The 16721-nt window shown below is 40.8% G+C and overlaps 3 protein-coding genes across 4 annotated transcripts; 1 reads left to right on the forward strand and 2 right to left on the reverse strand.

Annotated features, from left to right (window-relative positions):
• Nucleotides 1-2006: 2006 nt before the first annotated feature.
• Nucleotides 2007-2453, reverse strand: LOC109151126 (glutaredoxin-like). Its single transcript, XM_019299046.1, has one exon. It carries the CDS (start codon nt 2451-2453, stop codon nt 2007-2009), a length of 447 nt encoding a protein of 148 aa, XP_019154591.1.
• Nucleotides 2454-4546: 2093 nt separating this feature from the next.
• Nucleotides 4547-8092, forward strand: LOC109151372 (prohibitin-3, mitochondrial). 2 transcript variants are annotated; one of them, XM_019299362.1, is made up of 2 exons: nt 4547-5472; nt 7834-8092. In XM_019299362.1, exon 1 carries the CDS (start codon nt 4638-4640, stop codon nt 5466-5468), a length of 831 nt encoding a protein of 276 aa, XP_019154907.1. In that variant the 5' UTR covers nt 4547-4637; the 3' UTR covers nt 5469-5472; nt 7834-8092. The 2 variants fall into 2 exon arrangements, with proteins under 2 accessions (XP_019154907.1, XP_019154908.1); XM_019299363.1 differs by lacking the exon at nt 7834-8092 and adding an exon at nt 7618-7640.
• Nucleotides 8093-12137: 4045 nt separating this feature from the next.
• On the reverse strand, nt 12138-13657 carry LOC109151129. Its single transcript, XM_019299047.1, has 2 exons — nt 13485-13657; nt 12138-13377 (listed from the first exon to the last, which is right to left on the reverse strand). The coding sequence occupies exons 1-2, from the start codon at nt 13655-13657 to the stop codon at nt 12138-12140; spliced, it is 1413 nt and encodes a 470-aa protein (XP_019154592.1).
• Between the last annotated feature and the right edge of the window lie 3064 nt (nt 13658-16721).

Below are 16721 nucleotides of genomic sequence, written 5' to 3' on the forward strand. Positions count from 1 at the left end.
TTTCCATTGACTGAATTTTCCGACCCCTTTCAAACATGAAAAATTTGAAAAATAATTTTCAGAAATCATTTTTCGAGTTTTCAAATACAGCCTAAATGATTACATCACCTCCATTATCTTTGCTTCACAATCTCTAATTTAACCAACTCGATCTCAATCAAGAAGTGGGTCTTAGTTTCATATCACATCACATTAAAATTAAAATAATAATAATAATAATAATAATAATAATAAAACTAATCAATATAAATTATAGGGAAAATTGTACTTTTCGTCATTGAGTTATACTAAAATTGTAAATTTCATCCCTAATATTTTATTAGTAGAGGGACGAAAAGTGCAACGTCAATGATAACTTAGGGACGAAAAGTGAATTTGACATACACTTAGGAACGAATTTTACAATTATCCTATAACTTAAGGATGAAAAGTGCACTTTTCCCTAAATCATAAATAATCAATAATTTTTTTAAGAGAAAAGTACAAAAAAAAAAGGCTGCTAATTGATAGCATTTATAATTTGCAAACTTACAATTAATGTACGAAAGAGTTTTAATATATGTATTTTTAAATGAGTAAATACCCAAAATGGTCCCTCGACTATAGCTAAATTCACAAATTGGTCCTCAACTTTCAATTTCACCCAATTAAGTCCTTAACTTTGCAATTTTGACACGATTTGGTCCTCCATCTAATTGACCGTTTGTTGACCGTGATCGACGATCTCCAGAAGAACCTTCAGCTCTCGTCGGAGCACGTGGAGGCCTCCAGGATGACGTTGCACCGGTTCGGAAACACGTCGTCTTCTTCGCTCTGGTACGAATTCAACTACATTGAATCCAAAGGGAGGATGAAGAAGGTGACCGGGTTTGGTAGATTGCTTTCGACAGTGGATTCAAATGTAACAGTGCGGTCTGGAAATACAACCGGAACCTTAAAAATCGACGATGGACCATGAAATTACATATATATCCTAAAAAATCACAGTCAACAAACGGTCAAATAGACAGAGGATCAAATTTTGTTAAAATTACAAAGTTAAGGACTTAATTGGGTGAAATTGAAAGTTGAGGACCAATTTGTGAATTTATCTATAGTCGAGTGACCATTTTGGGTATTTACTCTTTTTAAATTCTACTATCTCCTTTTTACTTTAATCTGACAGACAATGATAAGTTATTTTTATCATGTGATCCCAAAAAAATGCATCAAGAATTTGAAAGTGCGATTACAACTTAAAAAGTTAGAAGTAGCATTTAGGAGTTCACATAATAATTTCCCTAAAAAAATGAAATATTTTTTTAAAAAAAAATCACAAAGAATACCACATCATCTTGCAAATCCCCTAAATTTAGGAATTGAAATCTGAAAAAAAAAAATAGAAATGATTTTCAGAAAATGATTCACTTTTTGAAAATTAATTTTAATTTCTAATGTTTCGCTGAAAGCAAAAAAAAAAACTATCTGTCCGAAAGTTAAGAAATTATATATTTTTTATTTGGTTCATTTTTCTAAAAATGAACATAACAATAATAATAATAATAATAATAATAATAATAATAATAATAATAATAATAATAATAATAATAATAATAATAATAATAATAATAATAATAATAAGAAGAAGAAGAAGAAGAAGAAGAGAAAGTTTCAATTTTGGTCCACTGACTATTGGGGTTGTGTTAATTGCAACACTTGACTTTCAAAAATATTAATTAAGCACCTTGACTATGCAATTTTTATCAATTTTGGTCACACCGGCCAAATGTGACTGGAAAATTTAAAATTAACAATTAGTCTTAATTGGGAGGGGCAAAATCGTCATTTCATGTGACTTTCTTCTTCTTCTTCCATTCCTTGCACTGGCAACGCAATTCCGATGACTTCTTCCTAACCCAATTCCGTAAGACCAAAATAGGACATCAATAACTGGCATTAACAAGGTAGTATCCAGCCCTTTATTTAATAATATATCATATTCTTCACCAAACAGCTTAATTGCACACCTAAGAAGCTTTAGAGAGTGCTCCAGCTTCAGTTAGCAATGGAACGAGCTTTCCTTCCTGGTTCACGACTATTGTTTTATCACAGCCACCAATGTGCTTGCCACCAATAAAGACATTCGGCACAGTCCGTTGTCCAGTCCACTCAGCCAGTGCAGATTGTATCTCACTTCCATCACTTTCAGTATCCAACTCAATGGCCTTGAAGGAGGCACCGAGCTGAGTCAACAACTTTTTCACATCCACGCAGAACGGACAGTAACTCTTGCTGAAGACGACGACGGGATTCGAAGCAACGAAGACGACCTCCGCCCTCAGTTTCTGCCACCAGAACGACGTCGCCCACCGCGACATCAAACCCCAAAACCTACTCCTCGACGGAGACGGCAACCTCGAGATCTCCAACTTCGGCCTCTCCGCCCTATTATCCGAACACCTCAAAGAAGTCATCGGAATTGCGTTGCCGGTGCAAGGAATGGAAGAAGAAGAAAGTCACATGAAATGACGATTTTGCCCCTCCCATTTAAGACTAATTGTTAATTTTAAAATTTTCGGTCACATTTGGCCGGTGTGACCAAAATTGATAAAAATTGCATAGTCAAGGTACTTAATTAATATTTTTGAAAGTCAAGTGTTGCAATTAACACAACCCCAATAGTCAGTGGACCAAAATTGAAATTTTCTCATAATAATAATAAGTGATGGTGGTAGTGATGGAAGTAATAGTGGTAGTGGTGTGGTGATGGTGGTAGTGGCGGCAATAATGGTGGTGGTGATAGTGGTTGGTGGAAGTGTGGCCGTGGTATGGTGGCAGTGGCAGCAGCACACAACGGTGGTGTTGGTGCCTTGGTGGTGGTGATAGTGATAGATGGTAGGGTATTGGTGGTGTTGGTAGTATGGTGGTGGTGGCGAAATTTATGCAACCCTTGTTTGTATAGATATCAATGAGTAATTGAATATGAGTACTATATAAGTTACTTCGAATTTCCTAAAATATCAATATCAATTTAATAAAAAATAGTTTACATTATTATTATTGTTATTATTATTACTATTTAACAATAACAATAATATAAAGAGTTAATTGTATTTTTTGTCCTACATTTATAGGTGGTGGTACATTTTTAGTCTTTTCAGAAAATTTTTATTTGATATGAGTATTATTGTGACATGATAATTTTTTTATTATCCGTCAACAAAATCCTTGAAATATAGTTAAACACAAAGACATTTTGATTTTTTTTTATACAAAGCAGGTTAATCCGTTATAATTTTTTTTATTACTTTTTGAAAAAAATCATAATTGAAGATGTAAATGCCCTTGTATTTTATGGAATATAAACGGTTTTGTTGATGGAGGACCAAAAGTAGTCATGCCACAATAATACTATGACTAAAGACAAATGTTATGAGAAAATGGACTAAAAATGGATTGCTACCTATAAATCTAGAACAAAAAATGGAATTAACTCTAATATAAATATCTAAAATCTAAATAAATCTAAGATTTAATATAGAATACTAATATTGAGCATCAATTTTTACGTATTGTGCATAGAAAATACTAATAATAATATAATAAGTGGTGTGCACCTATACTGGGAACCCCATGGAGTGGAGTAAATTTTGGAAAAGTCAACCCAATAAAGATCGAGGTAAGTAGAGAAAATATATAGTGAGTCCATTGATGGATGTAGCCCCTCTCGACTAGGGATGTCAATGGGTCGGGTGTGGGTTGGGGAGGGCTACATCCATCACCCGACCCATCTTATATTTTCTCCACCCACCCCCACCTCCAACCCGCATCGGGTGGACTTTTTCAGAACCCACCCCCACCCCCACTGGGTGCGGGTGCCCACTACGGGTACCCACCACTTATTATCTTATTATGTTTTTCAAAAAATAATATTTAAATTATTTACACATAATAAAAAAATAAAATCCATTAGTGATACTAAAACATAAATAATGGAAATATTTAAATATAATAACAAAATTGTTAATTTTTAAAAATAAACTTAGTAGTTTTGATATAAAAAATAGTAAAAAGATACACGAAGTTATATAAACTATTATAAATAACTACATACTAGTATTTATTTTACTATTTTATATATATATATATATATATATATATATATATATATATATATATATATATATATATATATATATATATAATATACACACACACACATGGTGGATCGGGTGGGGTTCTAGGCGGGTCATGTACATAGAACCCAAATCCAACCCGACCCACCGCGGGTTTGCTTTTTTAAGACCCACCCCAACCCACCACCCACCATCATCCAAAAAAACCCGATCCATGCGGGGTGGATTCGGGTGGATATCCACGGGTCGGATTGAAATTGCCATCCCTACTCTCGACCCACCATTGACGACTCAAGTTGGGGCCATGTGTCTAAATTAGACAAATTTTAGGGGCAGACTGCAATTAACTATTATTTATTTATTTATTTATTGGGAATAATTATTTCTTGGAGAGAAATTTAGTTCCCTTTCTACATATATTTTTATATATTTATATAATAAACCCCTGATTCGCCGTCTCCCTCAATTGTTGTCCTAAAACCCTAACTAAATCTCCCATTTTCCTTACCGTTCTCAACGACCATGGGTAGCCAACAAGCTGTTTCATTTCTCACAAACATCGCTCGCGCCGCCTTCGGCCTCGGAGTCGGCGCGACGGTGCTCAACTCCTCGATGTACACTGTTGACGGCGGCCAACGCGCCGTGCTTTTCGATCGGTTCCGCGGAGTGATCGACGAGACCGTCGGCGAGGGGACCCACTTTCTGGTGCCATGGCTTCAGAAGCCTTTCATCTTTGACATTCGCACCAGGCCCCACACTTTCTCCTCTGTCTCCGGGACAAAGGATTTGCAGATGGTGAACCTCACTCTCCGGGTGCTCTCTCGCCCTCAGGTCTCTCGCCTCTCCGACATTTTCAAAACCCTAGGTCTCGAGTACGACGAGAAGGTCCTCCCGTCCATCGGCAACGAGGTTTTGAAAGCAGTGGTTGCGCAGTTCAACGCGGACCAGCTACTCACTGAGCGTCCCCAGGTCTCTGCTCTGGTTCGGGAGAGCTTGATTCGCCGCGCCAAGGACTTCAACATTGAACTGGATGATGTTGCGATAACCCACTTGTCGTATGGTCCCGAGTTCTCAAAGGCCGTGGAGCAGAAACAGGTGGCACAACAGGAAGCTGAGCGCTCCAAGTTCGTTGTGATGAAGGCTGAGCAGGAGCGTAGGGCTGCTATCGTTCGGGCAGAGGGAGAGAGCGAGTCTGCCAAGTTGATTTCAGATGCTACTGCGGCAGCTGGCATGGGGTTAATAGAGCTCAGGAGGATCGAGGCCTCCAAGGAGATCGCATCCACCTTGGCCAAGAGTCCTAATATTCAGTACTTGCCTAAAGGCAACAATTTGCTCCTTGGGCTCAATCGTTGAGCAGGTGATTTGCTTTTTAAATTACTATTTGGTATGCTTTCTCAGTATTCATTCTGGGTTTCACTTATTTTGGCATAAACTTATTGAATAGAAAATTTAAGACATTGGGATGAGATAATAAATGAGGGATAGAGGTTGAGTGATTAAGGCCCAATTCGTGCATTGTAGATTAAGGCAAAGGTGTAACCATTTCCTCTTGGATACTTAATAGTATCCTTCTAGAGGAGCTATTCATACTGGCCTAAATCCTGTTCTTATTTTTTGAGTTAATGCTTTATCATTTACATATACTCTGTATAGTTTTATAGCTAGGATTCACTTGATCTTTAACCAATCCGTGCCCCTTCTTGTACTTGAGAATAAAATTATTGTCAATATAAGAATGAGCTATGCACGTCCATAGTATATGAATGTTTAGGGTATTTCATTTTCCTACAGCATGCACCTTGTTTAATGATTCTCAGAGTCTACATTAAGCTGCCTGATTTGTATCTAGCTAAAAACCTATGCCATTGAGGGAACCTTCAAGACTAAACATTTTTTTTGTCCTGCATCTTGCTTCTTGTTGAAATCAGTTTATGCACCTGGGTACAAATCCATGATAAATTTATGAAGATGTATTTGTTTTCGTAATTGATGTAATTATTTGTTTTCAGTTTGATCTGGGTTGTGAGATTCACATGTTTGTTCCACTAAAATTTTTCAATTGTAGTCTGAACAATTCTGTGCAATTAGTGTAGCTTGGTGGATTTGGTATGACAGATCCTCTTTTTTTTTTTTTTTTTTTTTTTTTTTTTTTGATGCTTTTCCCAATCTCTTTGAAATGGCCAAAGACCTTGTGGTCAAACGGCATAACTATGGACATCCCAAATGGGATGTCACAGGTTCAAACCCCAGTGGGGGTATTGACTTTTTTGTGCTTCAATGTTTTAATAGGTTGAGAAAATATGTATGCACTATTACATCTGTAACAGAGTCAATAGTACTAAATTATTTGTACTTTTGAATAACCTTTTTTTTTTTTTTCTTTAATGCCTTTATATACTGTGTAAATATATTAAGACTTTAAGAGAATTACGCACAAAAACAAGAACCAAGTAGGTGAACCCAGTGATGATTACAGAGAAAAAGAGGTTCAAAACTGTGTCATTATTCCTTTGCATGACTCTCTAGCCCTCAAAAATATCTTCATTTCCTTTTGCCTCATAACGACTGCATTGTGTGAAGTGTAATTATTTTACATAATTTTCAAATAGCTTTATGCCCATGACAAGCGTTTCAAGCAAATTAATATAGGGGTATTCCTAGAATTGTAATCTTAAATTTGTCCTAAATACCTATTATGTAACCATTAACCACCTTTTATTTCTTAGAGTAAACATACTAAATCTGATTCGCACTATATAATATTTACTGTAGAAAATGCATTTTGCTGGATGTTTTAAACTAACACAGAGCAACAATTTCACAATATTATATAAGGAATAACTCATTCCACTGAATTCTATTCGTGGAACAAAAAACAAACCAAATGTTGGGATAAACCTGTTCTATAGAATACCACTCCATTTCTTGCTTATTTTGCAAACCAAACATGTAACTTGTAAGTGAATGTGGTTTTAAGGAGAGTACTTTATTTCCTAACTAGTATCTATTTCAAAGATCTTTTGATAGTAAAGATTGTTGGTAACTGTAAGGGAAGAGAATTTGTTGGTTTATATGTGTTGAATGAGATGGTTTCTCTTGAAATGAAATACAAGTTCTGAGTTGTTTAAATTTCTCTTGAACAACAAGCTTACCTTTTATATTAGTTCTATAGCCACTTTTTTTTTTTCTTTTTTGGTTTGATAAGTATTATTGTCATTATTTGTTTGAAGGGGTCCCTAGTCACACTAATAATATTATTTTCTGTTAGGTCAGGTTTTAAATACATATTAGGTCCTACACTGGGTTAACGAATCAGCCTGACATCTTGATGACCCAAATTGGTTCTCTGACCATCTACAGTTATATACTGTATGTTGAAGTTGTCCAGAAAGTTAAACGATTCTTGCAATATAACTTGAAGGGTTATGCTTTTAATTTTTCATTTGGACTTGTGACATAATATGTAGTTTGCCTGTCGATTTTTGTTACTTGTTCGGAATAGGTTATGGGTCTTTGATTGTCATGTTGAATATATTGTCTATATTGCTTATTCTGTTCTCTGAATTAATATGTGGACGTATAAGACCTCATCTTATTAAGGTATCATTGGCTCATAGGAATAAAAAGATGCAATATATAAATGCAGCAATGTTTATATACTCTGCCTTTACTGATTACATTTTGCAATTTTGTTTTTTTGTTTTTCCGTGATATCTAGTGAGGGGACACCTGGTCAGGCGGCTTAATGTTTGGAGGGGTTCTATTCAGCTCGTTTGAGCCATCGAGTACTTGGTATATCTCACTTAGAATCTCTCCTGTCTTTCTCTTTGGTGGTGTTTTTGTAGTTGGATTAATGAACATTTTGTATTATTTGCAAAATGAGAGCATAAGGTGGTGGTTGAAACTGTTGTTGTGATAATGACTATGAAAAAGTGAACACAAATGAAATCATTTTAGTTCATAATGTTCTATTACTATCTTGTTTGTTTTTATTGCTAATGATACTTCATACTAGCAATGTTTGCCTATTGATTAGGCAATTTTCTTGTCTGAAAAGTAAACGACAGGGGACGACAGATTTGTCATCTTGGGATCGATAGTTGTGTGGACCATGAATGCAATATACATTTTTAATATACTAAAGTACATTTTTATATATTAAATATACATTATTTGATAGTATATAAAAACTTATATACTTTCAAATAATGTATTTTATGTATACAAATAATGTACTTTTAATATATTAAAAATGTATTTTTTTTATTTATAGTTCACACGTTTGTGTGTATTATATGCCTCGTTAATTCTCTTGATATTTAGATAAAAGGAAAGGGATCACATTTTTTGTCCTTTAATTATTTATTAATTTGAAATATGGCCCCTCTATTTTTAAGTGAATAAATGTCAATCTTGAATTTTTATTTATTAATTTGGTCTCTTTTTCTAATGGATCTAATCAACAATTTAGGGATCAAATTCACAATACGAATAGAAGTTAAGAAACTACATTCATTCATTTAAGAATTATAGCTCTGTATGGTTCGTGAAAAATAATTAAGGAAAATGGAATTTAAATTTTATGCAATTTATTATTATTATTATTCACTCTACATCCAAGAAATTTCAATCAATTTCTTTTTAAATGTAGACCCAATTTCTATAAATAAGAAGCAAGTAAAAAGTTCAAAATATATAAACATGGCTCACTCAAATTTGACTTGCAATTCAGAATTGCAAAAGCTTTAGAGGAATTGTTATATTGTGGAACGTGGTACATCATGAATTATATATCTATTATAATTAACATATTATGTATATGCAGTTTGATATGTATATTCAGTACATAATATATTAATTGCATATACATAATTTGAATGTTGTTTTAGACTAGGGTCCATAACACAAGGTGGACCCGGGTCTATCCTATAATCTACAATTAGTATTGTCAAAGCAAGCTAGTTAACTCTCAATTTTAAGCCGTAGAACGGTGTCCACCTTGATACGGTTCTATGTTATAATTATTGAACTCTATGTTCATCATTATAAAATTTTATGTTCATAATTTTTGAACTTCATATTAACAATTATTGAACTCTATATTTACAATTACAGAATTCTATGTTCATAATTACTGAACTCTATGTTCATAACTTTTGAACTTCATATTCACAATTATTGAACTTTATATTCATATAATTACAGAACTCTATGTTCATAATTATAAAACTTTGTTTATAACTGATGGATTTAATTCACCCGGGGTAGCTCGAATTATTAAACCCGGATAAGAATACGTACGAAATAAATAATATAACGCAGAGATATCGTAAGGCCGCAGGGACCGTAGGTCGCAGGGACCGTATATTGTATTAATTGTCGCTAATAAGCTATTACAAGACTTGATTAGGACAATAATGCTAGAAGATAGTAATTCAGGAATATGTTGTGTTGTCTCACAACTCCTTGCGTAGTCGGCACACTCTTTGGCCATTCTCGGCCAAAAGTACCCCTGCAAGATGGCTCGACGGGCCATAGTGAAGGCGCCCTGGTGGGCAGAGCAGGTCCCTTCGTGGATTTCTTCCATGACCGACCTGGCTTCGTCCGGGTACAAGCAGCGGAGTAGGGAGCCGTTGTACGACCTCTTATAGAGCGTGTCTCCCATGATGACATATGTGGGGGCACGCCACTTCACTAGCTTGGCATCAACCTCATCAGGAGGTAGCGTACCTGTCTGTTTGTACTCCTTGAGGTGGTCCAACCAACAGGGGGGTCGGCTCTGTATGGGTAGGACTGGGTGTAACTCCAGACTCGACCTCTCGAAGTCTTCAACTCGGGCAATTTTTGAGATGTGCTCCGGGGCCCCTTGGCTGAGTTTGGACAACATGTCGGCATCCTTGTTTTGATCTCGGGGTACCTGTAGGACTTCATAGTTTATTAGCTGGCCCAGGAGCTGGAGCACCACATCTCGGTACCTCCTCATCCTCTCGTCACTTGCCTCGAACTCTCTTGTGACTTGGCCCACTACCAGCCTAGAGTCACATCGGATCTTGAGCTTCTCGACCCTCATGTTTAGTGCCAGTCGGAGCCCTCCGAGGAGCGCCTCGTACTCGGCTTCGTTGTTGGACAGCTTGAAGGCAAAACGGAGGCCGTAGTAGGCTCTGAACCCCTCGGGTGTGATGAGGACGACCCCACCCCCGCAACCTTTTGGTCCCGAAGCTCCGTCTGTGGACAAAGTCCACCACTCCTCGTTTTCATCTCGGGCCTGCTCGGTGGCTTCCCGGGCAGTGCACTCGACTATGAAGTCGGCTAGTGCCTGCCCCTTGATGGCCGTGCGAGTCCGAAATTGTATGTCATACTGGCTAAGTCGCATGGCCCACTTGACCAACCTGCTGGCCGACCCCGAGGCCCTCAACACCGCATCTAGGGGCTGGTTGGTAAGGACGTGAACGGGGTGGGCTTGAAAATAGTGGCCGAGCTTCTTTGTGGTGATGTCTACCGCAAATATGGCTTTCTCAACGGGCGTGTACCTGATCTCCGCTTCCCGTATAGCTCGGCTCGTGTAGTACACGAGCCGTTGGACCCCGTCATCGTCCCGGACCAGCACAGAGCTGACCGCGGCCTGGGAGACGCCGAGGTACAAGTATAAGACCTCCCCCTTAACGGGCTTGGCTAGTGGGGGGGAGCGACATTAGATATGTCTTTAGATCCTCGAAAGCCTTTTGGCACTCCGGAGACCACTCGAACCCCTTGGTCTTCTTGAGTACTCCAAAGAATGGTAGAGATCTTTCGGCCGACCTCGGAGAGGAAACGACCGAGGGCCGCTAGTCGCCCATTGAGGCGCTGGACTTCCCGGAGACACCGTGGGGGCTCCATGTTCAGGATAGCTTTTACCTTGTCCGGGTTGGGCTCTATGCCCTTCTTGAAAACCATGTACCCCAAGAACTTCCCCCCGTGGACCCCAAAGGTGCACTTCTTGGGGTTAAGAGACAGATTGAAACGTTGCATAATTGAAAATACCTCAGCTAGGTCGTCCGTGTGCAGATTGGCCTCGGTGCTCTTCACGATCATGTCGTCGACATAAGCCTGCAGGTTGCGGCCGAGGACTTGTTTGAACACCTTGACTACCATCCGGGTGTAGGTAGCACCTGAGTTCTTTAACCCGAAGGCCATGACCTTGTAACAGTAGACCCCTTCTGGGGTGGTGAAAGGCGTCTTCTCCTCGTCGGCCTCCTTCATGAAGATCTGGTGGTACCCCCTGAATGCGTCCAGGAAGCTCATGAGGGCACACCCCGCTGTCTCGTCCACCAGCTGGTCAATGTTTGGAAGCGGGAAGGGGTCCATGGGGCAGGCCTTGTTGAGGTCGGTGTAGTCCACGCACATCCTCCAGGTGGGCAGCTTCGGGGCGAGGACCACATTGGCCAACCAGGTGGGGTATATGACCTCTCTGATGTGACCTATCTCCAAGAGGGTGTCGACCTCTTTTTTCACGAATTCTCTCCTGTCTGTGGAGAGGTATCTCTTCCGCTGTTGGACTGGCTTGACCGAGGGGTCCACAGCCAGCTTGTGTGTGATCACCTCGCGGCTGAGGCCTGGCATGTCTTCGGGGCCCCATGCGAAGATCTCCTTATAACTTCGGATCGTGTCGATGATGCGAGCTCGGAGCTCATCCGGGAGGCCGACCCCAACCTTTACGACCCGGTCGGGTCGGTTGAGATCCAGGACGACTTCCTCCGACTCGACTATGGGCTCAGCCCGAGGCCGACCCGTCTCGTCTCGTAATGCCTTCTCGGCTATGGTGTGGACCCGGAGGTCCTTCTTGCCCATCTGGCGGCACGCTCGTAGGTAACAGCTACGACTCACTCTCTAGTCCCCCCGGGCGGTCCCGACCCCGTTCGGCGTTGGGAATTTGAGACAAAGGTGCTCCATGGAAATCACGCACCTGAGGTCCTCCAGGGCAGGTCGACCAAGTATCATGTTGTGGGCGCAGCTGATTTTTACAACCACGAACTCGACCCTCCACTACTTGAGGTGAGGTGAGGTGCCTATCTCCACATCCAGGCTAATCGATCTCTCTGTTTCGATCGAGTCCCCCGTGAACCCGGATAGGGGGGTTCTAACCTGCTCCAGCTGGTCCCTTGGGAGGCCGAGTTGGATGAACGTGTCGTAGTACATGACATTTACCGAGCTTCCCGTGTCTACGAGCACTCGGTGCACCACCACGTTGTTGACGTCCAACTTGATCACCAGGGCATCTCGGTGTGGTAGGGAACCATCCCGCAGGTCGTCATCGGTGAAGGTGATGGGTTTCCTTCGTAGCTTCTTCTCCCGTGGGGCTTGTGTCACCTCCCCAACGTATAGACTCTTCGCCCACTTCTTCCGTTCGGCTTGGGTGTCGCCACCCTCGGGTCCTCCAAAAATGGCATAAATGGACCGCTTCTTTGGGGGCTGGGAGTCTTCTGTCGTCTTGTCGTCCTCTTCAGAGCTTTGGTCGTGCTCTCTCTTGCGGGGTGCCGGGTTGGGTGGCGCGGAGCCACCACTCCCTTTCTTCCATACATTGTCCCGGCCCTGGCCTTGGGGTTGGCTGGGCCGTTTAATGAAGTGGCCCAGGTAACCCATTTGGATGAGCTCCTCAATTTGCTTCTTCATGAGGATGCACTCATCCGTGTCGTGACCCTTTTGACGATGGAACCGGCAGTACTTCTTGGGGTCGCCCTTCGCCGAGATCTTCATGCACTCCTCATTTGGGAACTCGACGATCCCCTGGTCCTCCGCGTGGGCTAGGATGACACTCACGGGGTGCGTCAGCGGGGTAAGGAAACGTGTGGGGTTCAGCCTGGGCCCCTCGGCGTAGTCGCGACGATGCTGCCGAGATGCCCTGCCGCGTTCCTCCTGGGGGGCCTTGTCCTTCCTACCTCTCCCTTCTTCCTGCTCCCTTTTTCTCTTCTCGGCAGCTTCGGCGTCAGCATATCTGGCCGCCCTGTCCATCAGGTCGGCATAGTTCTTCGGGGGGTACCGGATGAGATCCTGGTGGAAAGCACCCGACCTCACATTGTTCCTGAAAATTGGTATAGCCGACTTACCATCAAAGTTGGCGACTCCCATGACTTCTTTCTTCCACTTATTGAGATACTCGGCTAATGACTCCGAGCTCTTCTGTTTCAGGTCGCACAGGTCGACAATCTGCTTCTTCCTTGGTATGCTGGTGGCGAAGTGGAACAGGAACTGCTTGGTTAGGTCCTTGAAGGTGGAGATGGATCCCCTGGGAGGGACCCGAACCAGTCATGTGCCTGTCCGTCCAGGGTGGCAAAGAATCCCCTGCATAGGATGGCGTCGGTAGCCTCGGTAATCATCATGGCGGCCCTGTACCTGGTGAGGTGCGACCGCGGGTCTGTGGTCCCCGAGTACGCTTTGACGGTGGGGAAACGGAAATCCTTGGGCAAGGGTTCCTCCATGATAGAACTCACGAACGGGGTGGACAGTATGTCATTGGACTCTGAGGACCCGTCCCTTTCATCGAACTTCTTCTGGAGCTCGTCCATCCTTCTCGGTAACTGCTCGACCTCGTCCCGGTTGGAGCTCGGGACTCGGCCATTTGTCTCACCTGTTCGCTCTACCCGGGCGGGCTGTCCGCGTCGCGGGGGAGCTCGGGTCTCACGGTCTGGGGATCTACGCGAGCCCGCTCCCTGCTGCGGCTAGGTTCGGGGTCCGCGACTCGGCGACCTCCAAGTGCCCGACGCTTGTCGTGGCGGCCTGCGGGAGCACGATTCGGCCGCTGGTGGGTCGTTCGCGGCCGGTCTCGGACCCAACCTGTCCCGTGCCGACACGCGCTCGCCCAAACGTTCCAGGGCGGGCCTGGTTTGGGTTGGGGCCCTTCCATCATCACCATGCTGACGGTCTCGGCGGGAGCTCCCTCCTCCTTGTCTATCCGTCGGGCGGGGGGAGTTGACTTCCCCTTGTGTGGCCCGTGCCGAAGGTGGCGCGGCGCTCGGCCCGCTGCGCCCCCTGGAGAGAGGTGGAGGCGGTGCGGCGCTCGGCGGCAGGCCCCCTTGGGTGGCGCCTAGGTCGGCTTGTTCCTCTGCCCGGAGGCCCGCCGCAACACGGGCCAGTGCCATGGAGGCTTGTTCGAAGACCGCCAGCCCCTCCTGGATGAGGGCGCGAGTTGGAGCGGTAGCAGGAGCCGTAGCAGCGGGAGCCACGGGGGGTGGTGCACCACTGCTGCGGTGGTTGGTGAGCTGGGCCCTCAGGTCTCCTCCCGACCTGTTGGAGGCGGCCGGTTGGACGCTGGGGGCCTTGTTGGGGCCGTTCCCGTTTGCGACGAGTTGGGTGCCGCGGGAACCGTTGGTGTGGCGAGAGTTGGATCTCGATCTCGTCATCGCTGTGGATGAATGATATAAAAAGCCTCCCTCTTGTCCTAAACAGGGACACAACACAACATATTCCGAATTACTATCTTCTAGCATTATTGTCCTAATCAAGTCTTGTAATAGCTTATTAGCGACAATTAATACAATATACGGTCCCTGCGGCCTTACGATATCTCTGCGTTATATTATTTATTTCGTACGTATTCTTATCCGGGTTTAATAATTCGGGCTATCCCGGGTGAATTAAATCCATCAATAACTCTATATTCATAATCATAGAACTCTATATTCATACTTTTTGAACTATATATTCATAATTATAAACAGTTTTGAAACCATATCCACCTTGTAAGGAAGACACGGTTCCACAGCATAATTTGCCCAACTATTGTGGGTTTAAATTTTGGAAGACTCTGTGGGCTGGCCCGTTAGCTAAGTTTCAAGTTACCCTAGCCCACTTCATGCGAATTGGTGTGCTCCATGGGCTAGCCCACGAGTTGGGCAACTATGTTTAACATTTTTTAAAGAGAAAAATTGTATTTAACAATTAAAATCATGATTAATCAATTATTATTCCTTGGCAATTTATATCATGCATCATGGTTCAACATTATGGACCATGGATTGAAACAATGAGGTACATAATTCATACTCGTAAGATATAAAATTTTGCAATATAAAACACAAAAAATCACAATAAAAGACACATAGCATAGCAATATGAATCCAATTGGATTGAAAATACGAGGTAAAGAATTCATACTTGTAAGATACAAAATTTCATAACATAAGATACAAAAAATCATAACACAAGACACATACACATGTTATATATTTACTTATTTTTCAAATCTGATTTAGGTACATGATTTGTGTTCATAGGCACAAATTTTTACAACATAAGACGCAAAAATTTATAACATAAGACACAACTACTAATTTGTTCCAGATACATAATTCACTCATAAGATACATAATTTATTAAAAATTATTAAAAATGTTACTCAGCTGCCACGTAAGCCTGTAACCTGCTAAATTTGATGGTAACATGTTATTCGGTGAAATTGCATACATTTGGAGTATTCAGTGGTCTAATTGCACATTTTTGAAGTGTTCAATGATCTAATTGCACTTTTTTTCGTTCAATGACCTAATTGCATTTTCAGATTACGTTTAGTGACCAATTTGAACCTTATTCCTTCTTTTTTTTTTTTTTTTTTTCTAGTTTAGGGGAGGAGAAATGCAATACGTCTTATAATTACTAAAAAAATTGAATCAAATATAAAAATAACTAAAGTAGGAAAACAATGTATCAAATTTGGCAAACACTTCTGTGAGACTGTTTCATGGATCCTTATCTGTGAGTTGGTCAAATAAAAATGTAATATTTATATTGAAAAATGTAATACTAATTAAAAATAAAGTGATTATTTGCTTATAAAGAAAAATGTAATACTTTTGAGGAAAAATATAATACTTTTACATTATAATTTTAAAATATTACATTGTTCTTCATAAGCATTGCATTTTTATTTATAAGTAACAAACACTTGTAAACATTACTTAGGGGAAGTGTAATATTTTTGAGGAAAAATGTAATACTTTAAAAAGTATTACATATTTTAATCAAAAGTATTACACTTCCCCTTATAAGTAACAAATACTTTATTTTTTTATTAATATTATATTTTTAGTATAAGCATAACCATTTCATATTGATCGACCCGTTTCACACAAGTGTGATCCATCAAATTTTATAGGAATAAGGGTCAAATAGGCCATTGAACTGCACCTAATAATACAATTAGGCCACTGAACCCAAAAAACCAACAATTGAGTCCCTACACTAATCAATTCCTAACAATTCATCCAATTTGAAGGTTTCTAACATGTCAACAACCAAATTAATTATTTTTTTAAAAATAAAATTTAAAAATTAATTATTAAAAAAAAAAAAACAGAAACGGCCGGAGACGAAGAAGTTTCTTCGTCTCCGGCCGTTTCTGTTTTTTTTTTTTTTTAATTACTTAAATAATTAATTTTTAAATTTTATTTTTTAAAAAATAATTAATTTGGGAGTATGACCTGTTGGAAACCTACAAATTGGAAGATTTGTTTGAAATTTATTAGTTTAGGGACCCGATTGTTGATTTTTTAGGTTCAGTGGTCTAATTGCATTATCTTGTGCAGTTCGATGGCCTATTTGACCCTTATTCCAATTTTATAATATGCTACAAAA

The sequence above is a fragment of the Ipomoea nil genome, unplaced genomic scaffold, assembly GCF_001879475.1.
Source record: "Ipomoea nil cultivar Tokyo-kokei standard unplaced genomic scaffold, Asagao_1.1 scaffold2283, whole genome shotgun sequence".
NCBI classification, from domain to species: Eukaryota; Viridiplantae; Streptophyta; class Magnoliopsida; order Solanales; family Convolvulaceae; genus Ipomoea; species Ipomoea nil.